This window comes from Pristis pectinata, chromosome 19 (assembly GCF_009764475.1).
Source record: "Pristis pectinata isolate sPriPec2 chromosome 19, sPriPec2.1.pri, whole genome shotgun sequence".
Lineage (NCBI taxonomy): Eukaryota > Metazoa > Chordata > Chondrichthyes > Rhinopristiformes > Pristidae > Pristis > Pristis pectinata.
Window position 1 is genome coordinate 41,416,007 of NC_067423.1, and position 27,696 is coordinate 41,443,702.

The 27,696-nt window shown below is 41.0% G+C and overlaps 1 protein-coding gene across 1 annotated transcript in view; it reads left to right on the top strand.

Annotated features, from left to right (window-relative positions):
• Positions 1 to 27,696, top strand: part of LOC127580587 (plexin-D1-like) — a 102,486-nt gene that overhangs the window by 48,805 nt on the left and 25,985 nt on the right. The window contains exons 10-13 of the mRNA XM_052034174.1: positions 1,547 to 1,636; positions 10,953 to 11,040; positions 12,198 to 12,259; positions 13,049 to 13,188. Coding sequence (XP_051890134.1) covers positions 1,547 to 1,636; positions 10,953 to 11,040; positions 12,198 to 12,259; positions 13,049 to 13,188 — 380 coding nt within the window. The remainder of the gene's footprint in view (positions 1 to 1,546; positions 1,637 to 10,952; positions 11,041 to 12,197; positions 12,260 to 13,048; positions 13,189 to 27,696) is intronic.

Genomic DNA, 27,696 nt, shown 5'->3' on the forward strand with positions numbered 1-27,696 from the left:
TGGAGGCAAATACGATAGGGCATTCAAGAAGCTGTTAGGTAGGCATATTGGATATGAGGAAAATGGTAGGATGTGGACATTGCGTAGGCAGAAGGGATTAGTTTAGTTGGGTATTTTATTGGTAATGTAATTGGTTTGGCACAATATTGTGGGCCAAAGGGCCTGTTCCTGTGCTGTATTGTTCTATATTCTGTTTCAGGTGACAAAGAGGATTGATGAGGGCAGGGTAGTAGATGTTGTCTACATGGACTTTAGCAAGGCATTTGACAAAGCCCTGCATGGTAGGCTAGTCTAGATGGCTAGATCACATGGGATCCAGGGTGAGCTAGCCAACTGGATACAAAATTGGCTTGGTGGAAAGAGTCAGAGGATGGTAGTGGAGAGTTGTTATTCTGATTGGAGGCCTGTCACCAGTGGATAATTGCTGCTGGATCCACTGTTGTTTGTCATCGACATTAATGATTTGGGTGACAATGTTGTTACCATGAATAGTGAGTTTGCAGATGACACCAAAATTGGTAGTGTAGTGGAGAATGAAGAAGATTATCTAAGAGTACAAGAGCATCCAGATCAACTGGGGAAGTGGGCCAAAGAATGGCAGATGGAATTTTACTTGGACAAGTGTGAGGTGTTGCATTATGATAAGTTAAACCAGGGCAGGATTTATACAGTCAGTGGTAGAACCCTGGACAGTGTTGTTGAACAGAGAAACCTAGGGGTACAGGTACATAGTTCCGTGAAAGTGGAGACACAAGTCGACAGGATGGTGAAGAAGACGTTTGGCACACTTGCCTTCATCGGTCAGAGCATTGAGAACAAGAGTTGGGACATCATATTACAACTGTACAAGTCATTGGTGAGACCACACTTGGAGCATTGTGCTCAGTTCTGGTCACCCTGCTATAGGAAGGATGTCATTAAGCTGGAAAGGGTGCAGAAAAGATTTACAAGGATGTTACCAGGACTGGAAGGTTTGAGTTATTAGGAAAGACTGGACAATCTGGGACATTTTTCCAGGAGCATAAGAGGCTGAGGACAGACCTCACAGAGGTGTATAAAATCATGACAGCCATAGATAAGGTGGATGGCCGCAGTCTTTTTCTCAGGGCAGGGGAGTCTAAAACTAGAAGGCATAAGTTTAAGTTGATTTAAAAGGGACCTGAGGGGCAACTTTTTCACACAGAGGGTGATGGATATATTGAACGAGCTACCACAGGAAGCTGTAGAGGTGGGTACAATTACAATGTTTAAAAGACATTTGGGCAGGTATATGGATATAACAGGTTTAGAGGGATATGGCCCAAATGCAGGCAAATGGGACTAGCTCAGACAGACATCTTGGTTGGCAGGGATGAGTTGGGCCTGTACAACTCTATGACAAAAGTGGGCACCTCTTGAAATTCTGATCCCACCAAAATCAGTGCAATGGGGGTCTTATTAGAGTCAGGACTGGACCAGATGTGCTAAAGAAGATGTCGTGGAACATTCAGAATTGCACTATTAATGAAATATTTTCAAAGAAGTTTCATATTGCAATGTTTTACAGAATTCCAGTCTGAAGTGTATATTTAATGGGAAGGTTGAAGCCACAGCCAAATGGATTAACAATTCTGTCATCCAATGCCCCAGGCCTCAGGTGAGTGGAGTTTCTTACAATTAACTAAGCCTCTTTCTGTTAAATTTGAGTTATTTTATCTTTCTCTGTTACACTGCCACAAACAAAATATGGGTCCAATTCACAATTCAACTTCGAACTTCTATGTTCAATTGTCGTCCCGAAATTAATTTTCCCCTTCTGTCCGCTGTAAGTAACACAGTGCCACGAGGTCGATTCGAACAAATACCTGTATTAGCAGTGCACCGCTAGGAAAATTCTCTTCAGCACTCACTAAGAGTCGCTTCCCGAGTTCTCCCAGTACAAAGGGGTAGTCAGAGATTTATACAGGTATTGTCACGCACACTTTAATGAGTCAGGTGCCGGAGTTCTTGGTTGAGCAGGAAACGGACAAAGGGCTACTGCAAATGGACATAGAGCAGCCTCACACCACAGGTTCAGCTCATCGTTTTGCAATTGGATGAGACAAAGGCAGGTATCACCTTCATTGTTTGAGACAGCCTTCCCATTTCCCGTTAAGATTGACCATCATCTCCATAGTCAAGCATAATGGGAATCCAATTAAGTTCCAGACACAGCAATTACCACACAGCACCCAGCCCAGGTAAGCAGTGGTGTGGCTGTTCTGGCCTGAAGGAGACTTTTTAAATCAGTATTTCGAGCAGCCATAATTCTCATCCGTCTTAAGATATGAATACAATTATAGTTTATTAATCCTACACCTCCTCACAAAGGGTAAATGTTGTTTTAATTTCATAGCATTCATTGCTCTATTGAGGCTATTGATTTGTCATGTTACCGATTTCATCAGCAGCGCAATGTATTGCAGTACTTTATAAATAATTGTGCTTTTATACTTTAAATGCAGATCCAAATATCTATAATGGCCAAGTTCATTTTCCTCTTTGATTCTATGATCATTGTGCCATTTGGAATGGAGATATTTATAAGGCTTCACAAAATATTAAACTTAAGTAGTGGTTTGGACTGGGTTAATTTCAACAACGTCACAGGTTTGAGCACGTAATCCAGGCTGACACTCTGGTGCAGGACTGAGGAGGTGCCATCTTTCAGCTGAGACATTAAACTGAATTCCCATCTGGCCTTTCAAGTCAACAACAAAAAAAAATCCACCTCTGTACTTGAGAAAAGAATGGGAGAAATAGTGGAACAATTGAGATGCAATGTAGGTTAGTTCAAGTGACAGTCTTCAGATCCTGTGATAGTTATGGATAAGGATAGGGCTGGAACTCGGGGAGAAGTTCTAAACTGGGGAAAGGCTAATTACAATAGTACTAGGTTGGAATTGGGCAGAGTAGATTGGGAACAGTTATTATTGAAGCATATGTAAGGTTTAGGAAGCTGAAATAGGACAGGACCTTTGAGGAATTTAACAGAAGCAGGAGAGAACTTAAATAGGGAATTAGCAGGGCTAAAAGGGGCCACAGGATGTCCTGGCAAGTAGGATTAAAGAGAATCATAAGGCATCTTAGACATATATTTAAAAACAAAGGGGTGACGAGGCAGAGGGTAGGACCACTCAAGGTTAATGGAGGGGATTTATGCCTGGAGCCAGAGGAAATGGGGGAGGTGCTAAACGAGTGCATCAGTATTCACCAAGGAGAAAAACATGGAGGATAGGGAGATCAGGGAGGGTTATGATGATATTCGAGGGGATCTTGATATCAAAAAGGAGGAGTGTTGGGTCTCTTGAAGAGCATTCAGGTGCATAAGTCACCAGGGCCTGATGGGATTTATCCCAGGTTATTGGGAGAGGCAGAGGGGTTGCTGGGGCCTTGACAGAGATCTCTGTATCCTCTTTAGCCACAGGCATGGTCCCAAAGGACTGGAGAATAGCCAGTGTTGTTCCTCTGTTTAAGCAGGGCACTAAAGACAAAGCAGGAAATTATGAGCCTTGCATGAGTGGTAGGAAAATTATTGGAGAAGATCCTTAGGGATAGGATTTACTTGCATCTGCAAAAGCATCGACTTATTTGAGATAGTCAGCAGGGCTTTGTGCAGGGGACATCATGTCTTACAAACAATTGTGTTTTCTGAGAAGGTGACAAAGCTGATGAGGATAGGGCAGTGGATGTAGTATACATGGACTTTAGCTTTCGACAAGGTCCTTCATAGTCAGTTAATCCAGAAGATTAAGGCACTGGTATCCATAGAGACTTAGTTGATTGGATTCAAAATTGGCCTGGCAATAGAAAAGAGGGTAGTGGTGGAGGAGTGTCATTCTGACTGGAGGTCTGTGATCAGTGGTGGTCCACAAAGATCAGTGCTTGTACCTGTTTGTGATGTACACAAGAGATTTGGTTGAAAATGTAGGTGGGCTGATTAGTAAGTTTGCAGACAACTCAAAAATTGGTGGGGTTGTGGATAGTGAGGAAGATTGTCAAAAGATTCGGCAAGATTCACCAGTTGGAAATGTGGGAAGAGAAATGGCAAATGCAATTTAATCCAGAAATTGTGAGGTGTTGCACCTTAGGAGGTCAAATTTAAAAGTCAAAAGGCAGCACCATTAGGAATACAGAGGGATCTTGTGATGCAAGTCCATAGCTCCCTGAAAGTAGCAACACAACTAGATAGGGTGGTAAAGAAGGCATACGGCATACTTGCCTTCATCAGTCAGGGTATTGAGCTAAGAAGTTGGGAAGTCATGTTGTAGCTATATAAAACTTCGGTCAGGCCGCATTTGGAGAATCGTTTGCAATTCTGGTCATCACATTACAGGAAGGATGTGCAGGCTCTGTAGAGGGTGCAGAGGAGGTTCACCGGGATGTTGCCATGTTGCCTGGATTAGAGCGTATCAGCTATAAGGAGAGGTTGGACAAACTTAGACTTGTTTTCACTGGAGCATTGGAGGCTGAGGGGGTGACCTGATCAAAGTATATAAAAGCATAAGAGGCATAGACAGGGTAGATAGTCAGAGTCTTCTTCCCAGGATGGAAATGTAAAATACCAGACAGCACAGCAATAAGGCAAGAGGGGGGAGTTTAAAAGAGATTTACAAGGCAAGTTTTTTTTTACACAGAAAATGGTAGGTGCCTGGAACGTGCTGCCAAGGAGGTGGTGGAAGCAGATACAATAGCAATGTTTAAGAGGCAGTTTAAATTGGCATCATGGTTAGCACAGACATGGGATGAAGGGCCTCTTCCTGTGCTGCACTGTTCTATATTCTATGATACATAGTGAAATAGAAGTTGGGAACAGGGAACTGAGTATTTACACTTCAGGTGGGACTCCTTTCTTGCTCAGAACACAATTAGTCCAACAAGACTACTAGTTAATAAGACTGCTGTTGTTTTTTCATATTCCTTTTCTTACAACATAGAAGGAGACCATTCAGCCTACTGAGTCTATTCTGGCTCTCAGAACATATCCATCAATCCCATTTTCCCAGTTGCCTTGTAGCCTATTCTCTCACACCTACGTAATAATATTCCTGATTCTTCTACTATCTACCTACACTAGGGATATTTTACAGTCACTGAATAACTGATCAACCATGCATATGTCTGGGATGTGGGAAGAAACTGGACCATCCAGAAGAAATCCACATGGTTGTAATGGGTAATGAATAAGAATAGACAAAAGTTAGACAGGCAGGCAAGTTTCTGACAAATGCAAGAACAACAAAGGATAATGATAAGAAATGTCAATGATCCCATCATTAACTGGGACTTTAACAATGCCAGAGGTAAAGAATCATAGGGAGGTTACAGGATGGAATAAGGTGGAGAAATCTTGAAATGATTTCAGGAACACATTTTTAAATCAGTATGCAAAGAGGTAACATCAGACTGATTGGTAGGAGGGGAGCATTGTGAAGGCAGCAGTCATAATTCAGTGCAAATTAGGATTGTTATGAAAAGACAAAAAGATAAATGAGTAGTAAAAGTTCAAATGAGTATAAGGCCAAGCTGAGGTATGGTTTTGCAAAAGGGAAGCAGTTATATGAAAGCAGATTAGTGTGAGATCATGGAAGACATTTATGGACAAGATAGTGAAGGTCCTGACAAAATATGCTCTCAGTATGGGAAAAGAAGAACTCCCAAATATCCACCCCTTTGGATATCAGGAGCATGCAGGATCAGGAAAGTAATACCAAGGGCTCTGCACTACAGAAGGCAGAAAATGAAAACAGCAGGGGTGAACGTAAAAAAGAAATTGAATAGGCAAAGAGGATACATGGAACAATATCTACAGGTAAAATCGGGGAAATCCTTAATTTGTTTTATAAGCAGGTTAAAGGAGAGAGGATATCAAAAGAATGAGAAGGACCTATTGGAGACCAATGGAAACCTGAGAGTGGAGGCAGAAGTCCTGCAAATAGTTCTAAACAAATACCTTGCACTAGTCTTCAAGGAAGGGTTTATCTAATCCTCTTTTTTTAAGGGTGCCAGTGACAGGGGACTGAAAAACTAGTATTAAAAAAGGGATAGACCAAGTAACTGTAGACCTGTCAGCCTAATCTAGAGGGTGGGCAAGTTATTTGGGGAGAAAAAATGAGGAACTGCATAAATGAATATTTAAGGAGGAAAAAGATTAATAACGGACAGTCAGCATGAACTTGTTAAGAAAAGACTGTGTCTGACTAATGATTGAGTTTTTTGAGGAGGTAGCAAGTTGGGTCAATGACCTCTACATGGATTTAGTAAGGCAATTGACAAAAGTCCCATATATCAGATTGGTCAGGAAAGTTAAAGCTCATGGGATCCAGGGGGAAGTAGCAAATTGGATTTAAAAATTGGCAGAGAGTGTTGGTGGATAGGAGGTTTACTGATTAGAGGGCTACGTGGAGTGGGGCTTCACGGGGCTCAGAACCAGCATCCTTTTTGTGGTATATACTGTATCAATGATTATTCAAATGTCGGAGGCAAAATTAAAAATTTTGTAAATAACACTAAAGTTTGGCAGTGTGGTTGATAATAGGAAGGAAGTTGTAAACTGCAGGAATATATCAACAAACCGGTTAGGTGGGCACAAAAATGGCAGATACAATTTAATCTAGAGCAGTGTGAAATAATGCATCTGGGGAGGCAAACAAAGCAAGGGAATACATGATAATTATAAAATAAAGTGTACTGTAGGGGAAAACTGGGATGATGGAATTTAGGTCCATAAATCCCAGAAGGTAGCAGAATAGATGGCTAAATTTGTTGAGAAGGTACACTGGACAAATTATAGAACAGGAGAGCAGGAAAACTCATGAGAAGTGAATAAAGTACCAATCAGGCCATAAATAGAGCACTGTAAGGGTGTGAAAATGATACAGAGGTTGCAGAATGACTGACAAGTGTGTTGCCAAGGCTGAAAATTTTTAATCGTTAGTAAAAATTGTCAAAGCTGGATTATTTTTCCTTTGGAACAAAGGAGAACGAGGGGAGATTTGACTGAGGTCTATAAAAGTATGTAAGACCTAGACAGAAGAAAGAGTAAGGATCTATTTCCCTCAGCAAAGAGGTCAATAAACTGGGCTCATGAGTTTAAGTTATCTGAGAGAAGAATTAATGAGAACTTGTGGAAAAGCAAAGGATAGTGGAAGCCTGGAACACTGTCTGAGGGATGTAAGCAGGAACTCCCATCATATTTACAAAATACCAGATGACCACTTGAAAAGCAGTGAAAAGAAGGCCAGGGACTGAGAGGTGGGGAGCCTGATAAGCTTAAGAAGATTTTTTCCCAAGTATAGGCATGTGGAGTTGGATAGCCTTCCTCTGTGCTATAAATTTCCATGATTCTTTGAGAAATAAGGGAGCATCTTAACAGTGGTGATCACAACAGAATAAGGCTTGGATAGGAAATCATATACGGCAGTGACAAAAGATGATGTCATAGGTTAGAACAAAGGTTAATTTTGAGGAAATTAACAAAGAACTGGAGAAGTTTAACTGGAAGAAACTCCTGAAAACAGAGAGATAGGAAAAGAGATAGAGACGGAGAGAAAGAAATCTTTAGAAAAGTAATCAATAAAGGTCAAAGAATAGATTTGAATAAAAGCCAAAACAAGCAAGCTAATGTACAGGTACCATGGATTAATTAAGGACTAAAGAAAAAATTGAATTTAAGGAGCAATACACACAAGATGTAATTCAAAATAAAAATACCATAAATGCTGGAAAACTTAATGAAAAAGAACAGGCTGAAACAATGTTTCAGGTCAACTGAGCAGAACACAGGGAGTGACAGAGGGAACAAAATGTAAAGTCTGGATGGTGGGGGAAACGAGAGATTAAATGACAAAAGTGGTGATGGAGCTCAGTGGGAAATGTTGGTAAAAGTTGCAGTGAATACCAAAGATAAGTCTTCAGGTGAAAGAAGGAGAAGACAAATAAAAGCCAGAAAGGCAAAAAAACTATTAGCTAAAATACACTTGGTCCTCTCATCAGAGTCATCATTATAGATTGTAAATAGTTGAGGTCCAGCACTGATCCCCATGGCACCTGACGAATTGTTGCTTGCTGGCCTCAAAATAATTCATTTGTCCTGATTCCCAAACACCCAATGTATTGATACTTTCAAGCAGTGATTGATTTTGAAACCACAAGTTGCTGTGTATCCCAACAACACACAGCAGGGATCCACATGACACAAATGGTCTGGAAACTAATCGTGATATTCGTACAGACAATGATTGGTCCCTCAACATGTACATGTATAAAGATATATTTGCTTGAAGAAATTCAAAATTGGGCTTGGGACCAACCCTGCATATATGTGGATCTACTGATAGCAAATCAGAGGATAATGAGGATTGGGTAGGAATTATATCTTAATTTAGTTGATAGGTCCCTTTTCCTTTGATTGAAACCACATAGATGCTGTATCTAATTAGCTGGCAATTACTATTTATTTTCCTACAACCATTATTCTATCTACTCTTCTTTAGATGTAGCTACTCCACTCTTCGTTTTAAATGTTATTTATCCTGCTACATTATTTGACCTTCCTTTTGCCAAAGTCACTATGTTTTATTTAACCCTGCTGTATCCAGATCCTCTCCACAAAATGTTTTGGATTGTACTAATATTGTTGCACTAACAGACTAAATTGTTTTCAGCATTACATCAAAACGATACCCATCCATGACATTCCTATTCCCTTTTTTTACTTTTGTCATTTATTCTCTTGTTGTGAATCTTCCCAAAAGCAGTTTTTCTGTTCCCTCCCTCCATCTTATTAGTTGAAGTTCTATTTTACAATCCTGATAGCCCTTTCTGCTATGGCCTGGGTTCAGGTGCCGCCTCCCTGACTTCCAGTGCTGTTAACATCATTCCATGAAATGGGACCCTCCTTCCCACACTTCCTCTTAACCTCGTGTTGACCTTTTCAATCTGTTTCTTCCTTTTTCCAATCACCTATCCTTAATCATTAGCAAATTGATGGAAAGTAGCACTAACAGTGCTATCAAATGGCATCGACTGGCCATTACCTGCTCCCCGATGTTTGGTTGGTGTTTTACAAGGACCTCTAACAGCCTTAATCCAAGTATGGACAAGAGAGCAAAACTCCAGGGTGGGCTGAGACTGACTGCTCTTGACTTCAAGGAAAACTGGAGAAGCTGAAGTCAATGGGAATCAAGAGGAAGACTCTTCACTAGTTGGGAGTCGCAACTTGCACAAAGGGTTGTAGTTGTTGGAGGTCAATTATTCCAGCCCTAGAGGTTTGCTGCAGAAATTCCACAGGGCAGTGACCTCTGTTCAGCTATCAAGAAATCCATCTACGTCAGGCTTGGACAATAACTCCAAGATTTTAATTGTGAGGTCCTGCTTTGCTATTTGGTTCTTGTACCTCTTTAGCATGACTGCTTCTCTAACATTTCCTCTATTCTTCATTCCAGTATTGACCACTATAACTTGATCCTTCCCCATCATTTTCCAGATTTTTCTAGATGTCTGTACCCTTGTACCATGAGGCAATGTTCCTCTGGACTCTCTACCTTGACTGCAAATAGTTGCCTAAAAATTCAACTGACCATTTTGGTGTCATGTTGTGTCACTCCAGAAATTTGACCAAGGCATCTCCACAGTGAGTCAGCCTTGAACCTCTGATGGGATTTTTTGCATTATGGATGCATCATTTCCGATGCAATTTATCCCTTGGAGCATTGTTGAGTAACTTAGACTGTTGTCCTGGGACCAATCATAGTTGAGTGCCCCCAGATTATCTGGTCTTTCCAGGGCAATATTGGACTGGGTGCCCTTCAAACAATCATTGCCAAGCTCCTTCCGATCACCCAGACTGTCATCCAACCATCAGTGTTGGGTGTGACATTAACACTAAAAATACTAAACAGTCAAAGGAATTTGGGTATGAAGTTTTACTTCGTGGAATCTCCCCAGGTTTTCCCCCAGCCTCCCTAGCCTCTCTTTATATTTCTTCCTCACTGTTACTGTTTGGTTTAAATCACTTAGCACTTCCTTCCCATCCCTCCTGCAGCAAATTCCCACAAATACAAAATTCCTCCTGCCATATCATTTTTCAGATCCTCCCAGCTCTGCACAAAATATATTTCAAGGGCTATAATCACAGTCATACAGCAGAAAAACAGGTCCTTGGAACAAATGAGTCCATGCTGTCAAACACACTAATCCCATTTTATTCTCCCCACATTCCCATCAACTCTCCCCACATTCTACTACTCACCTACACACTCGGGAAAATTTACAGTAGCCAATTAATCTATCATCCCATTTATCTTTGGGATGTGAGAGGAAACTGGAGGAAACCCATGTGGTATGTGAACTCCACACAGACAACACCAGAGGTCAAGGTCAAACTTGGGTTGCTGGAGCTAGCAGCAGCACTACCAGCTGTGCCACTGTGCTACCCAATGCTGCTGATAATGTGTCCAAAAAGTAATGTATTTGGTCTCCCGAATAGACAGGGTGACCTTGTCAAAATCAGGAACAACTCTATAGCAGATTTGAGGAAATGTGTAAATTTGCCTCTGGGTCAGTGTGACTCACAATACATGGAAAGGGGCAAAAAAAAAATTCACAGAATATTAGACTGATGAGCTGCTCATTGTACTAGAGTTTAGCACATTTGGCTCCTGCCTATTTGTTGCTGACCCTCCTCTGTACTGTATTCTGTCCTATAAAGGGGTTTGTCCACTTTCTATGATCAATTGCAGTAATGTTTGCAGCATTAACAAATCTCTTTTCCAAAGGCTGAGGGACCTGTTTTGAACGTGTCAGTAATTCCGATGGAATTCAAGATTTTTGCCGTTTTAAAAATAAACGCACAAGTTCACAAATGCTACATGTGGTTAATTCAGCATCTGCAGTCTCTTGTGCCTCTAAATTAACACTGTTTTCAATTGCAGTTTGAGGATGAAAGAAGGATAATTCCTGTGAATCTTGCCCATGCTACAAATCCCAAAAATATTATTGACAATCCAAACAATATCACAGGTAATTAAATGTTCATTGTTTATACTTTCCTCTTTAAATACCAATAACAGTAATGTGGCAAATGTTTCAGACCTTTCCGTGGTGTTAAACCTCTGGTGCTTTCTATAAAGAACATCTGATCCATTAGATTCATGTTGGATTATAAATTGAAACACTCCGATATGGGTTTTAGATTTGTAGAATAGCTAGCTCTCGTAGCAGACTCATGACCCCATGAACACAAATCTAATTTGTATCCATGTTCCTCAACATATACAGCTCAGGATCAGGATTTTACTTCTTTGGTTACATAAAGCTCAGAGGAGTGAAACGTATCAGGCAACAGTGCAAGGATGGCAATAATGAATTAATGTTACACCCATCCAATTAACATTCCGATGGCTTTACTGTCTGTGACTGTGTTCTGGGGTAAGATGGAAGATGAGGGTAATTGACCTGAAGTTATATTGACACTGGGGATCATGGACAATAAACTGAGGTAAGAGGCATGAGGGAGATCATTAACAGTGATTAGATGTAGGATAAAGACTGGGGGTCATTGACTGTGAGCTGAAGAAAAGTGGGTGGTGAGAGTTGCTGTTGAAGTGTTGAGGTCATTTTGCACAAATTCCAAAAAACAAGTTCATAACCCTCCACCCCAAAGTCAATTAACATGCCTTGGTAGAATCAATATTGTTATAGCCAGTTGCCCATTTGTTACAGCCTGTAACCTGAATCTGCTGGTTGTTCCACACACCTACAGGTTCGATAACAGCAGTTCCCCCCCCCCCCCCCCCCATTGCCATCAGATTCTTGAACCAATCTGAAAAACCTTAACACTACCACAGACTGTTTTTTTTCTTTCTCAATCTTGCACTAGTGTTGTTCTGTTTAATTTGTTTGTTTTTGCACATATTAGTAATGTATAATTTATGTTAACTTGTGTTTGTCCTCATCTTGTAATGCACTGTGCTGTAAAAAGATAATTTTCATGGCATTTATACCATGTATATATGCCTGTGACAACAATAAACTTGAACTTGAAACTTGTTAAGTGCTGTTAATATAGAAGTATGCATCTTAGCAAGTTTTACACCTTAACCTTGATTACTGAACTACGGCTTCCTTTCTTTTACTGTGTTCATGCATTCCCATTGTTAATTTTTTTGTTTTAACAGTTTACAGTTGTGATGTTCAGAAGCCGAATTGTGTTTTCTGTACACCAGAAAGGACTTGCATGGTAAAGAATATTGCTTTTTATTAATGTTTAATGTTGGAATTGTGTAACTAAAACATTGATTGGATCTTGCATTTTGTTGTTCACGTGAATGGCACAATGTTTATGAATGAAATGAAATTAATACAAATTTCAGTTATCCCAAGGCAAAATACTAGGAACTGGAAATGAAATAGATTCTTGAAAATAGTCAGCAGGTCAGGCAGTATCTGTGGAGGCAGGAACAAGGTTACAGTTTCAATGGGACTTTTCTGATGCAGGATCATCAACCTGAAAATTTAACCCTTTCTCTTTCCACATATGACGTCTTGCCCTGTTGAATATTTCTAGCACTTTCTGTTTTATACAAGGTTTCATCAATCTGTGGGAGGCAAAATACTTCATCTGTTTCTCAATATTCTGTAACTCCATTCTTCTTTTTCTTGTGATTATGGGGAGGGAAACCAATATTCATGATCCTGGACGGCCCCACTTCTTTTCTTGCAACCCTTCTCCTGTTGACATGCCTGTAGAATATCTTTAGTTCCTTCGTCTTTTCCCATGATCTCTCTTTGCCTCTCTTATTTTCTTTTCCACTCCTCTGAAATTTATGTAATCAGCCTGTTTCTCATTTATGTCAACAACTTGTCATCTGTCGCATACATTTTTCTGCTCTGTTTGAGTCTCCCGTTGTTGGACATCCATGGAGCTCTGGCTTTAATTTTCCTACCCTTCTCCCTGATGGGAATCGACCTCAATCTCATAAACTCTGTCACCTAGAAATGGTAATAAAGAAAACTCTTCTTTTGTCAGGAAACAATTGTTACATATATAAATCCAGACCATGTGGCTTCATCTGGAAGGAGCACATTGAGCATTATTGGGTCAGGTCTAAATGTTGGATTGAGTGCTGCACTTTATGTCAGTGGGATGGCTGATCACATTACAGACAAGTAAGTGAAAATAGTCACAAACTATGAAGAATAGCTGATAATGAATCTTTTTGAGTGGAGTGAACTGGTCAAGATTTTAACAAATGTAACATTCTTAGTCAAAGTTGAGGTAACCGGATATGATTGTTTAAAAACATGAGAATGAATTATGTTTATATCATCTGTTAGATTTAAAGTTTAAAACGGGCTTGATTGTCCATTGGGAACCTTGCATTGTTGGAAATCATCACTTTGTTTCACTTTGTTATTACAGATCTTCCTGCATTTAGGCAGCTTCTGTGTCATGCTCTAGAGTCCGCACCTAAAATGTTAATTTCCTGTTTTTGAGTATTTTCAGCAACTTCTGTGGTCTGCCTACACTGCTGAGGAAAAGTTATTCTTAGTCCTAGACATGTATTTCTTGATTTGCAGGCATTTCATGACGGCTGTGAATTTTTTCCTCTCGCGCACAAAAATGTTACAAAAACAAATGAACTTGATATGGTAAAAGAATATTGTGTTTTATTAACATTTCCTCTTCCAGATCAAACAATTGCACTATTGAGAACAGCACATTGGTGAAATGTGTATTACCAGAGGCAATCCATGGCAAGAAATCTGTGTGTTTGTTGTATGATTCTGAAAGGGACTGTATGGCTAACAGAACTGCTTTACTGGAGTATATCATCAACAGCCGTGTTACAGAGATTCGCCCAGCAATATCCTGGGTTCGGTATGTATGGCAGCAACATGGGGAAGGGATGACATGGCAATGTTACATTTTGAGTTGTTTCAAGTGTTACAAGGTACAAATCTTCTGTACCTTGGAAATGGATGATATCAAAGACTGCAGTCAAGTTGAGAAAAGTGAGGATGGATTGATCACCATCATCACAATCACAAACTTGTTATTGGTGATTTTGATCACAGCCGTTTTGGTATTGTGGCAAGGGCACGAATTTGGGAGGCCACAACATGCCCAAGGGCTTTGGGGAGTAAAGGGAGTTTGGAGATGGAGCAGAAGTTTGGAGCAGAAGATGGAGGCAAGGGTCGTTTTTGAGAAGAGGGCACACAACAACATAAATAAAGATTAAGTGGAAAGGCTGTATGAGAAGAGAGAACCATTAACAATACTATCTCACATGGCAGTCAAGCAGAGAAGCTGGGTGGCCAGCAGGACAATGGGAGTAGGACTGAGGGGACAGGTGGAGGGTCTTGCAGATAATAGGAATTCAGAGTGCACTCAGAAGAAGAGAGAGAGGCTGCAGAGGGCAATGCAAGTTCAGTGCTAGGAAAATCATTAGAAATTTCTTGACCTGGAAGAAGGGAGGGAAGCACCAGATTGATTTGTCTGAATTCCAAATTTAATGACAAAGTTCGTGAAGTCATCCAACTTGTGAATGGGCGAGCTCCTCTCCCCATCCACTATTTGATGCCAGGCTCAGTCCTGAAGAGCTCGGCTGCCTGAAACAGCTGTAAGGATGTTTCAAGATGCAAACAGGATCTAATTTTTGTTTTATTCATTCTGTTGCTTTGGATAAGATGCTGGTGGGCTGCCGCCTTGAATTTTTGAGTGGTGAAGATGCTTCCCAGGTGCCACTGATCAGAAATTTTAGGATATTGCAAAGATGATATATTCATTATTATTTAAATTTAATGCACAAATGGGTAGAGCTCAAGCTCAAGTGCTGCTTAAATGAATCCAGGCTTTGAGCTACCTAAATAAGTATCCATTAAAGATGCCATGATGTCTCAAAACCTGACTGCCAAACCTTTATGGATCCAGGGTTTACAGTGCAAGGAAGAAAACAAATAATTAGTTATTTAAATCTCCAATTACCAACTGAAGGCCAGCTACAACAAGATCCCTTAATGGTCATGAGAACTAAGAAACAAAAGCAGGAGCAGGTCATTTGGCCCTTTGTGCTTACTCGGTCATTCAATAAGACTATGGCTGATCGTTCGCTTCAACATCACTGTCATGCACTATCCCAATAGCCTTTGATTCCCTAAATATTTAAAAATCTACCAGCCTCTGTCTTGAATATACTCAGCATCTTAGCCTCCACAGCCCTTCTGGTAGAGAATTCCAAAGATCCAGTACCACCTGGTGAAGAAATTTCTGCTTATCTCAGTCCTGACTGGCCAACACCTTATTTTGAGACTATAATTCCTAGCCCTAGATACCCCAGCCAGGAGAAGCATGAACTCAGCATTTATCCTGTCGAGTCCCACAGAATATTGTATGTTTCAATGATACCACCTCTCATTCTATAAAATTTGAGTGAATGGGTCCCATTTCCTCAATCAATCCTCGTATGAAAAACCTACTCTCCCAAGGATCAATCTGTTAAACTTCTACTGCACTCCCTGTATCTCATGTATATTGTTGCTAGAAAATATTCCACGGGCAGTTGTGCCAGTCCCCCATATTATTGCAGGTCATCTCTGTTGTTGTACTCAACCTCTCTTAACATAAAGCCAATTGTTTTTATAATTGCTTGCTGCAGCCACATGTTTACTTCTGGCAAATAATTTACAAGGACACCAGTTCACTCTGAAGACTAACACCTTTCAATCTCTAACCATTTATTTTAAAAAATCTGCTTTTCTACTTTACTACCAAAACAAAGTCTTTCTACATCCTCTTCACTGCCCACATTGCATCCAGCTTTGTTTTATCAGCAAATTTGGAATATTACACTTGATCCCTTCATCCAAATCATTGATATTGATTGAGGGCCCCATTGATATTGATTGTGGGTTTGGAGCTGGGGCCCACTCTAAACTCTGTAGCACCACTCTAAGGGTGCCAATAGCTTATGGCTCAGTACTGGGTATGGCTCAGACCAAGGGCTGTCGTGGTTGGCACCATAGATAGTCATTTCAAAATCCTGCCACTCTGGCAAGTTAAATTACTCTCCATGCTGTGTGCTAATTGTTTTTCATTTTACAGCTTTGATTATTTTATATACATGCAGTTCCATTCAACCCACTGGATTGTTTGATGTCTCTGGGCCTGTTCTTGATGGAGTTCAGAAGGGTGAGGGGGTGATCTCATTGAAACCTACCTGATACTGAAAGGCCTGGATAGAGTGGGTGTGGAGAGGGTGTTTCCATTAGTAGGAGAGTCTAGGATTCGAGGGCACAGCCTCAGAATAAAGGAATGTCCCTTTAAAACTGAAATGTGGAAGAATTTCTTCTGCCAGAGGGTGGTAAATTCGTTGCCACAGAGGGCTGTGTAGGCCAAGTCACTGGGTCTATTTACGACAGAGATTGATAGGTTCTTGGTAAGGGGGTAAGGGTTACGGAGAGAAGGCAGCAGAATTGGGTTGAAAAAAAAACATCCATGATTGAACGGCGGAGCAGACTGGATGGGCTGAATGGCCTAATCCTGCTCCTATACCTTATGATATTACCCATTTAATTTGGTCTTCCCAATATTTGTTGGATATTTCTGTTCATTGCATTCTTGGCAGAAGTATGACAAATCAAACATTACACTAACCCCTATACAGGAGAATCCTACTGTCAAACATCAGACCCTAAACTGGAAGCTACAACTGTCAAAGATGAATTCTATGTCAAATAATGACCAATGTTACCCAGGGGATCCATGTCAAATGTCATCCACGACACAGGAAGATGCCACCTTCAAATATCAGGCTGACCTACACAAGGAAATCCCACTGTCAAACCCCAATCTCACTATGTACAGGGAGATCTCACTGTTCTCTACTAATATTTAGCTGTTGTTGAAGTCTTGATTTCTCATTTCTGTTCTTTTTACAGTGGAGGCCGAAGAATAGCGATAAGTGGCAAAAATTTAGACGTGGTCAAACAGATGCAGATGTCATTGACTGTAGATCGAAAGTCATGGATTGTGAGTTCATTTTATCTTCAGTGATTGATCCATCCTGTTCCTGAGTGATGCATTCAGGGTGGAATGATTGATTCTTTACATGGTGAAATTACAATTTACTTTAGAGGTGAACTCCTTTCCATTTGTTCCATATCAATGCTGTCTGTTTGTTGGACAGGATTGTTCAGCTATTAACGGGACCTGGATTTGTGAATCACCATCTATCAGAAACGGAATTCCAGGGAACTATTCAGTATCTTTTCTCATCTCTGGATCTGAGCAGCAAGTCCCCCTGATGTACCAAGAGAACCCTAGATTTTATAGCTTTACAACAGCTGTTGATGAGAAACAATTCCTGATAACTGTGATGGTAAAAAGTATTTCATTTCCTCACAGGCTTAACTCCATTGCTCACTTGTTTTGAGACACACTCTAACTTGTTTCTCTATTTAAATTATTTATTTTACAGCGAAAGGAAGACAATTTACAACTTTGCAAAAGTGAACTCAAGATTTTCGTTTCCAGGGATGAGGGTGATCCATTAGAATGTAACATTACAGAAGTGATGGAAGACAAAATAAAATGTGTATTAAACACATCTGACACTTCAATATCAAAAATAGAGGTAAGTTCATGGGATGGGAATTTCTGTGTTATTTTAATACTGAGATCAGTTCTTTGCACCACACCTTATCAAGGATGTAAGCCCTTGGAGAGGAAATTTACTGGAATGAAAACAAGAATGGGGAGAGAGTGACTAGTGGTGCTGGGATTGTTCTTCCCAGGGTAAAGGACCTTGCAGCTACCAACGGGCAGGTGGTACAGAAGCCTGAAGTCCCACACCACCAGGTTCAAGAACAGCTATTTTCTTTTAATCATTCGGTTCTTGAACCAACCCGCACTACCTGGCTGGGAGCCCTGGCTGAGATATGTGCATCATCATTAGCAATGGGTAAAATACCAGAAGGCTGGAGGGTGGCTAATGTTGTGCCTTTATTTAAGAAGGGCAACAAAAAAACTGGGAACTATAGACCAGTAAGCCTAACCTCTGTGGTAGATAAGTTGCTAGAGGGGATACTGAGGGATAAGATATACAAGTATTTGGAAAGACACGGGCTGATTAGGGATAGTCAGCATTGCTTTGTACATGGGAGATTGTGTCTCACGAATTTGATTGAGTTTTATGAAGAAGTAACTGAAAAGTTGATGGAGGCAGGGTAGTAGACATGGTCTATATGGATTTTAGTAAGGCCTTTGATAAGGTTCCTCGTGGTAGGTTGCAATGGAAAGTTAGATCGCATGGAATCCAAGGAGAGCTAGCTAATTGGATTCTGAATTAGCTTGATGATAGGAAGCAGACAGTGATGGTGGTAAGTTGTTTTTCGGACTGGAGGCCTGTGACTAGTGGTGTTCCCCAGGGATTGGTGTTAGGCCCATTGTTTATTCTTGTCTATATCAATGACTTGGATGAGAATGTACAAGGCATGGTTAGTAAGTCTGCAGATGACACTCAAATAGGTGGTGTCGTTGACAGTGAATATGGTTATCAGGATTTACAGTGGGATCTTGATCAGTTGGGTAAGTGGGCTGAGGAATGGCAAATGCAGTTTAATTCATATAAATGCGAGGTGTTGCATTTTGTGAAGACAAATGAGGGCAAGACTTTCACAATGAATGGTAGGCCCCTGGGGGGTGTTGTAGGACAGAGGGACCTAGGAGGACACTCTGAAAGTGGCTTTGCAGATAGACAGGGTGGTGAAAAAGGCTTCGTGCACACTTGCCTTCATTAGTCAGGGCACTGAGTAAAGTTGGGATGTTACTGTTGCGGTGGTACAGGACATTGGTGAGACCTCACTTGGAATATTGTGTTCAGTTTTAGTCACCCTGTTCTTGGAAAGATGCCATTAAGCTGGAAAGATGCCATTAAGCTGGAAAGAGTTCAAAGGAGATTTGAGGATATTGCTGGGACTCAAGGGACTGTTATGGAGAGAGGTTGAGCACATTTGTACTTTTTCTATTGGAGCATAGGAGAATAAGGGGTGATCTTAGAAGTATATAAAATCACGAGAGGCATAGACGGATGAATGCACACAGTCTATTTTCCAGGGTTGGGGAATCAAGAACTAGAGGGCATAGGTTTAAGGGGAAGGGGAGAGATTTAATAGGAACCTGAGGGGCAACTTTTTCACCCACAGCAGAAATGTGGAGGTTGTTTAAGGAATACTTGCATGGGGTCCTGGATAGGTTTGTCCTATTGAGGCAGGGTAAGGATGGTAGAGTGAAGGGACCATGGTTGACAAGAGATGTAGAATATCTTGTCAAGAGGAAGAAAGAAGCTTACCTGAGGTTTAGAAAGCATGGATCAGACAGGGCTCTGGAGAGTTACAAGGTAGCCAGGAGGGAGCTTAAGAATGGACTTAGGAGAGCTAGAAGGGGGCATGAGAAGACCTTGGTGAGTAGGATCAAGGAAAACCCCCAAGGCGTTCTACATGTTTGTGAAGAATAGGAGGATGACTAGAGTGAGGGTAGGATCGATCAGGGATAAAAGAGGAAACGTGTCCGGAGTCAGAAGAGGTAGGGGAGGTCCTTAGTGAGTACTTTGCTTCAGTATTCACCAGAGAGAGAGACCTTGACGTTTGTGAGGATGGTGTACAACAGGCCGATATGCTTGAGCATGTTGACATAAGGAAAGAGGATGTGCTGAAACTTTTGAAAAACATCAGGGTAGATAAGTCACCGGGGCTGGACAGGATATCAAAGGTTATTACGGGAAGAGATTGCTGTGCCTTTGGTGATGATCTTTGCGTCCTCACTTGCCACAGGAGTAGTGCCAGATGATTGGAGGGTGGCAAATGTTGTTTCTTTGTTTAAGAAAGGGAGTAGGGATAACCCTGGGAATTACAGACCAGTGAGTCTTACTTCAGTGGTGGGCAAATTACTGGAGAAGATTCTTAGAGACAGGACTTATGGGCATTTGGAGAAGCATAGGCTGATTAGGGACCGTCAGCGTGGCTTTGTGAGGGGCAGGTCATGCCTCACGAGCCTGATTGAATTCTTTCATGGAAGGCTTATTCAGAAAGTCAGGAGGCATGGGATCCAGGTAAACTTGGCTGTGTGGATTCAGAATTGGCTCGTCCATAGAAGACAGAGGGTGGTGGTAGATGGAGTGCATTCTGCCTGTTGGTTGGGGACCAGTGGTGTTCCGCGGGGATCTGTTCTGGGACCCCTATTCTTTGTGATTTTTATAAATGACTTGGATGAGGATGTGGAAGAGTGGGTTAGTAAGTTTGCTGATGATACAAAAGTTGGTGGTGTTGTGGATAGTATAGAAGGTTGCTGTAGATTACAACAGGACATTGATAGAATGCAGACCTAGGCTGAAAAATTGCAGATGGAGTTCAACCTGGATAAGTGTGAAGTGTTATACTTTGGGAGATCGAATTTGAAGGCAGAATACAAGGTTAATGGCAGGAGTCCTGGCAGTATGGAGGAACAGAGGGATCTTGGGGTCCACGTCCATAGATCCCTCAAGGTTGCCGCGCAGGTCGATAGCGTTGTTAAGAAGGCGTATGGTGCGTTGGCCTTCATTAGTTGGGGTATTGAGTTCAAGAGCTGCAAAGTGATGTTGCAGCTCTATAGAAATCTGGTTAGACCACACTTGGAGTATTGTGTCCAGTTCTGGTCACCTCATTATAAGAAGGATGTGGAAGCTTTAGAGAGGGTGCAGAGGAGATTTACCAGGATGTTGCCTGGATTGGAGAGCATGTCTTATGAGGATAGGTTGAGTGAGCTAGGGCTTTTCTCTTTGGAGAGAAGGAGGATGAGAGGTGACTTGATAGAGGTGTACAAGATGATAAGAGGCATAGATCAAGTGGACAGTCAGAGACTTTTTCCCAGGGCGACAATGGCTAACATGAGGGTACATAATTTTAAGGTGATTGGAGGAAGATACAAGAGGGATGTCAGAGGTAAGTTTTTTGCACAGAGAGTGGTGGGTGTGTGGATCACACTGCTGGCAGAGGTTGTGGGGGCAGATACATTAGTGACATTTAAGAGACTCTTAGATAGCCACATGAATGATAGAGAAATGGGGGACTATGTGGGAGGGAAAGGTTAGATAGATCTTAGAGCAGGATAAAGTGTCGGCACAACATTGTGGGCCAAAGGACCTGTACTGCGCTGTGATGTTCTATGTTCCATGCTCTATATGGAATAACGTGCCAGAGGAAGTGGTTGAGGCAGGTACGTTATTAACATTTAAAAGGTACTTTGCCAGCTACAAGGATTGGAAAGGTTTAGAGGATATGGGCCAAATGTGGGCAAATGAGACTAGATTAGATGGGAATCTTGGTTGGCATGGACCAGTTGGGCTGCAGGGCCTGTTTCTGTGCTGTATTACTCTATCTCTACCTCACTATAGCAACACCATTACCACTTTGCACCACAATGGACTTTTTTTTGTTTTAATTGTGTTCTTCCTTGTATAATTTTGTATAATTTATGTTTTTCTTGTGATTGTTGTGTATCTGATGCCATGTGCCTGTGATGCTGCTGCAAGTAAGTTTTTCATTGCACCTGTGCATACATATACTTGTGCATATGACAATCAACTCCACTTTGACTTTGAAAGGAGATCAACATGGATGTTCAAAATTATGTTGTTTATAGAACAGATAAGAAGAAACTGCTTCCACTGCCACAAAGTTCAGTAACCAAAGGACACAGACTTAACTGGGGCTGGGGCTTGTCAAGGGTTGAGAATTTTTTAATACAGTGAGTTCTGGTTATGATAATGGAAGATTGGATGTTAACAGTCAAAGGGAACTGGATTATCTTTTTGCAAAGAGATTCTCAAGGCATTAAAGAAAGTGCATAGAAGTGGGAATAATTGCACAGCTCTGCAAAGCATGATGGGCCAAATAATAGCCCTCTATATTGTATAATGTATTCAGAATTGTACACTCCACATTGCCATACTATAATCTGTGAGAAATATAGTTTACTAAATATATTTTTTGGTCAAATACAAAATTGAGGTTAATTGTACTCTGCACTGAAAATACTGGAAATAAAGTTGATGGTATAGAATGCCTTGGGATTCTCTTTAATTCTACTTGCCAAGAACTTTTCATGGCCCCTCCTGGATCTCCTAATTCCCTTCTTGAGTTCTTTTCTGGCTTCTCTATATTTCTCAAGGGCTCTGTTTGATTTTAGCTTGCTCAACCTAATTATGCTTGCTTTTACTTCTTGACTAAATTCACATCTTCTCTCGTCATCCAAGGTTCCCTTACCTTGCCATCCTTGCCCTTCCTTCTCACTGGAACATACTGGTCCTGTACTGTGTGCAGTTGATCTTTAAACAACCTCCACATGTAGATTTGCCCAAAAACAGCTGTTCCCAATTAATTCTCCCTAACCCCTGCTTAATACTCTCATAATTTGCCCTCCTCCAATTTAATACTTTCCCACAAGGTCTATTCTTATCTTTATTCATAGCTATCTTAAAACTTAGGGAGTTGTGATAACTGTTTCCTAAATGCTCCCCCTCTGAAAGGTCAGTCACCTGACAAGGTGCATTTCCCAATACTAGGTCCAGTTCAGTCTACTTGGACTATTCACATATTTTCTTAAGAAACTCTCCTGGATGCACCTAACAAATTCTACCCCATCTAACCCTCTTGCACTGAGGAGGTCCCAGTCTATATCAAGGAAGTTGAAGTCACCCTCTGTGACAACCCTGTTGTTTTTGCACCTTTCCTTAATCTGCCTGCATATTTATTCCTCAATGTCCCAGTGTCTGTTGGGGGATCTACAGTATAATCCCATCAGAGTGATTGCACCTTTCTTATTTTTGACTCCTACCCATATAGACTCAGTGGATGAGCTCTCCATTATGTACCCTCTAAGTGTAGCTGTGATATTGTCCCTGATTAGTAGTGCAATTCCTCCCTCTCTTTTACCTCCCTCTCTATCTCTTCTGAAACATTGAAAACCTGGAATATTAAGCAGCCAGTCATATCCCTCACTCAACCAAGGCCCTGGTAAATATTCTGCATTATTACAAGTCCCAGAAAAGAATCTTGCATTACCAAAGCCCTGGGAAAGAATTATAAACCCCGGGAACTAACTGTGCCCTATTCTGACCGAGGTCTGAGATGTAGGAAGGAATCCTGCACCATTCTAAATTCCAGATAAACAGTCCTGCAACTTTCAAATTCCTGAGACTCGTGCAATATTCTGAGCCCAGAAAAAGTATTCTGCACCATTCTGAACCATGAAAAAGAATCATAAACCATTCCAAGTTCTAGGCAAAAAAAGTTGATGATTTTGAGATCTGGGAAAATATTCTGTTTATATTCCAAATTCCAGGTAAAAATTCACCAGCTTTATGGGCACCTGACAAGCCCAGAAATAGAACATCTATCATTCTGAATTCCATCGCAGTGATGCAGCTAATGATGTAAAATCTTGATTATTTACTCCTAGTGATGAGCCTTAATCTAGTCCTCAATTAAAATCTGGTTTTATTTGCTGTAAAAGTGTTAAAGTTATGTTTCTACTCAGGTGAGAACTGGAAAACACATTGACATTCTGTTCAACAAATCCACTTACATTCCATATGTCCTGATCCCTGTTATCGTGGAGATTTTCATTACCAGTAAGTACTTAATGTACAAAGTTAAATACTTAAAGCATTTCTGAGGAATAACTGATCTATGTTGGTGGTCTCCCAGTAATTGTCTTCTCTTGCTTGCCCACTTCATTGACCAGAGGGGAATGGAAGAGAGGGTTGGGTAGATCATTAGAGATAAAGATGTGTGGGATGGAGGGAATAATGGAAAGAAGCTGGACTGATGGATTGAAGGTTTAATAGATAAAGAATGAGTAAATTGGAAGAAAGGAATGAATGGATAAAAGATAAGAACTGTTTATAAACACACAGTGATTGTGTAATTAAGGCTTCGCGAATTACTGATGTGTTATTGCAGTTAGTCAAAAATTTGATTCACAGAATGAAGCTAGGTGAATTAAACATCTTAAGGAAGATTCAATGAATGGGAAACAAAAACATAAATGCTGAAAGAATTCAACCAGTCAAACACATCTGTAGAAAGAGAAACCAGTCAATGTTTCAGTTCTGATCAAGGGTTATCAACCTGAAATATTAACTAGTTTCTCTTTCCACAGATGCTGCTTGACTGGCCGAATTCTTCCAGCATTTCTGTTCTTGTTTCAGATTCCAGCAAACTGTAGTTTTATATTTTTTCAATGGGAACTCATCAGAAAAACAGTTTTGGAAGTACTGAAGGGAAGTTTTCTGAAGATATTGAAGCATTGTGACTTGATGATGGAGTCTGCTTTTTATATGCTTAATTCTTTGTTTTGGGGATAGGGTAAGGCTGAAAGCATGGCTCAACTAAGACAACCCATTCTCAATTTCACTTCCTCTCCATCTTTCAGTCCATCTCCAAATATCAGCATGACCTCACTTCTCACAGTCCCACTTCAACAGTAAGCTACTGTTTATTATTGGGGAATAAATAGAGTTTTGCCTTATCGAGACCAATTCTTTGTGCCACATATTAGTCTCTAAGTTAATTAGAAAATTGTTTAAGGCTCCTGGTATTGGGAATTTCTCCTGCAGTAGGTGATTTTCATTTGAGGTGGAGCTTTGTTTTCTTTGATTCACAATTGATCAAATTATTCCCTGTCTTTAGTTTGCTATTGTGCATATCATCGGAAAGACAAGCAGCTCTCACAAAAAACGGACATCCAAATGAAGACTTTGGAAAGTCAATTCCAGGCTCAAATTTGAGAAGGTAACTAGCAAATGCTTAATGCTGAATGTTTTAGTATTCCATAGTCTGTGGTAATAAAGGTAATACAGTATAAAGGTAATCTGAGTCTCACTAATCTATTTTAATCTGCATACAAGTCAGATCTATGAAAAGTCATGGATTTGATGGGAAAATTTCTTGTCCACATTGTGTTGACAGTTGAGAGAGAGAAGAATTGAGAACAGGCCTGGTGAAGCATGAAGTGGAACCGTGTGAAGTGAGGTCATGCTGATATTTGGAGATGGACTGAACGATGGAGAGGAAGGGAAATTGATAATGGATTGTCTTAGTTCAGCCGTGCTCTCAGCCTTACTGTATCCTCAAAACAAGGGTGGTGGTTCTTTAGAAAATTTGATGTACAGAGGAATCTTGGGGGCCAAGTCCATAGCTCCCTGAAAATGGCCTTACAAGTTGATAGCGTGGTAAAGGAGGTGTATGGCATGCTTGCCTTTAGTCGAGGCATTGATTTCAAGAGTCAGGAAGTTATGTTGAGCTTTATAAAACCCTGATTAGGCTGCATCTGGTGTATTGCATTCAGTTCTGGTCGTGCCATTACAGGAAGGATGTAGAGTCTTTGGAGAGGGTGCAGACGAGGTTTACCAGGATGCTGTCTGTATTAGAGGGTATAAGCTATAAGGAGAGGTTGGACAAACTAGGGTTTTTTCCTCTGGAACCTCAGAAGCTGAGAGGAGACCTGATAGAAGTTTATAAAATTATGAAAGGCATCAACATAGACAGCTGGTATCTTTTTCCCAGAGTCGAAATGTCTAATACTAGAGGGCATGCATTTAAGGTGAGGGGGAAAAGTTCAAAGGAGATGTGCAGGGCAAGTTTTTTTACACAGACAGTGGTGGGTGCCTGGAATGTGCTGCCAGGGGTGGTGGTGGAGACAGATACAACAGAGGAGTTTAAGAGGCTATTAGATAGGCACACGAATATGCAGAGAATGGAGGGATGTGGACCATGTGCAGGCAGAAGGGATTAGGTGTAATTGGCTCAATTAGTTCGGCACAACATGGTGGGCCGAAGGGCCTGTTCCTGTGCTGTACAGTTCTATGTTCCATGTCTGGAATGATACAAGACTCTTTTCTGGGGAGTGCAGGCATCCAACCAGATGAGCAGTATTGGTTTTCAATTGTCTGCCTGGGATGATGTTCATCTTCCAGGTCACATTTCCTATTTTCACTTTAATGTTTAAAAAGGAGCCAATTAAGAAATTGCTGCAAGTGGGCTCAGGTGATTGAGGGTATATAGCAATACCCAAAGCAATCCTGAAGCAAAATACTACATGCTGGAAATCTGAAATAAAACAGAAAATGCTGGAAATGCTGAGCAAGCCAAGCAGACACACATTTTAGTTCAATATCTTTTCATCAAATTCAGAGGTGAGAGTTTCTTTTCTCATCTCTCGATCGGAGTAGCAAGTCCCTCTGATGTACCAAGAGAACCCTATGTTTTACAAATTTACAAAGGCTATGGGTGAAAAACAACTCCTGATAAGTGTGATGGTAAAAAGTATTTCATTTCCTCAGCCACTCTCTTCTCACACTTGTACTCTTTGTCCTCAGGACATAACGCATAAAACCACAGCCCTGTGTTTCCAGTTTTATCCATCCACACGACAGAGGTGGTTTAAGAGGCTTTTAGATAGGCTCTTGCATATGCAGAGAATGGAGGGATATGGAACATGTGCAGGCAGAAGGAATTAGTGTAGGCATCACTAGCTTAATTAGTTCAGCACAACAGGGCCTGTTCCTGTGCTGTACTGTTCTATATTCTATGAAAAATGCAATTTTAATGGTTGTGTGATTTAACTGTCTTAGGGTTAAGTAGGTGTAAATCATAAGACCATATGAGCAGAATCAGGCCACTCCACCCATCGAGTCTGCTTTGCCATTCAATCATGGCTGATTTTTTTTTCAAACCCATTCTCTCGCCTTCTCCCCGTAACCCTTAACCCCTTTACCAATAAAGATCCTATCAATCTCTGCCTTAAATACACCCAATGACTTGGCCTCCACAGCCCACTGGCAACGAATTCCACAGATTCACCATCCTCTGGCTGAAGAAATTCCTCCTTATCTTAGTTTTAAAGGGACGTCCCTTTATTCTGAGGCTGTGCCCTTGGATCCTAGACTCTCTCACTAATGGAAACATCCTCTCTATGTTCACTCCAGCCAGGCCTTTCAGTATCTAGTAGATTTAATGAGATCCCCTCTCATTCTTCTGAACTCCATTGAGTACAGGTCCAGAGACATCAAACGCTCCTCATATATTAAGCCTTTCATTCCTGAGATCATTCTTGTGAACCTCCTCTGGACCCCCTCCAGGGCCAGCACATCCTTCCTCAGATACAGAGACCAAAATTACTTACAATATTCCAAATGTGGTCTGACCAATGCCTTATAAAGTCTTAGCAGTACATCCTTCCTCTTATGTTCTAGTCCTCTCGAAATGAATGCTAACATTGCATTGGCCCTTTTTACTACCGACTCAAGCTGCAAGTTAATCTTAAGGGAATCGAAAAGGGGAACATTTGTAAACAATGCAAAGGGAAACATTCCACAGTGTTTGCAAACAGCTTATGACTGTATTTTGAAGGGGCTTATGGTCCAAACCAAGATAGACAAAACTAGTCTGAGCTAAAGAAATAGTGCTGGACTTGCACTTTAGTCTCACATTCAAATGAAAGGTTCCAACAGGCTCGTGATAATTTTGACTCACAATGAGATACAGGTGTCGCATGGAATGATTTGTGTGTAGGAAAAGAAATGTGGGAGTCAGGTTCTAAATTGGGGAAGGCTTCAGGAGCAGCCAAAATGTTTCCCC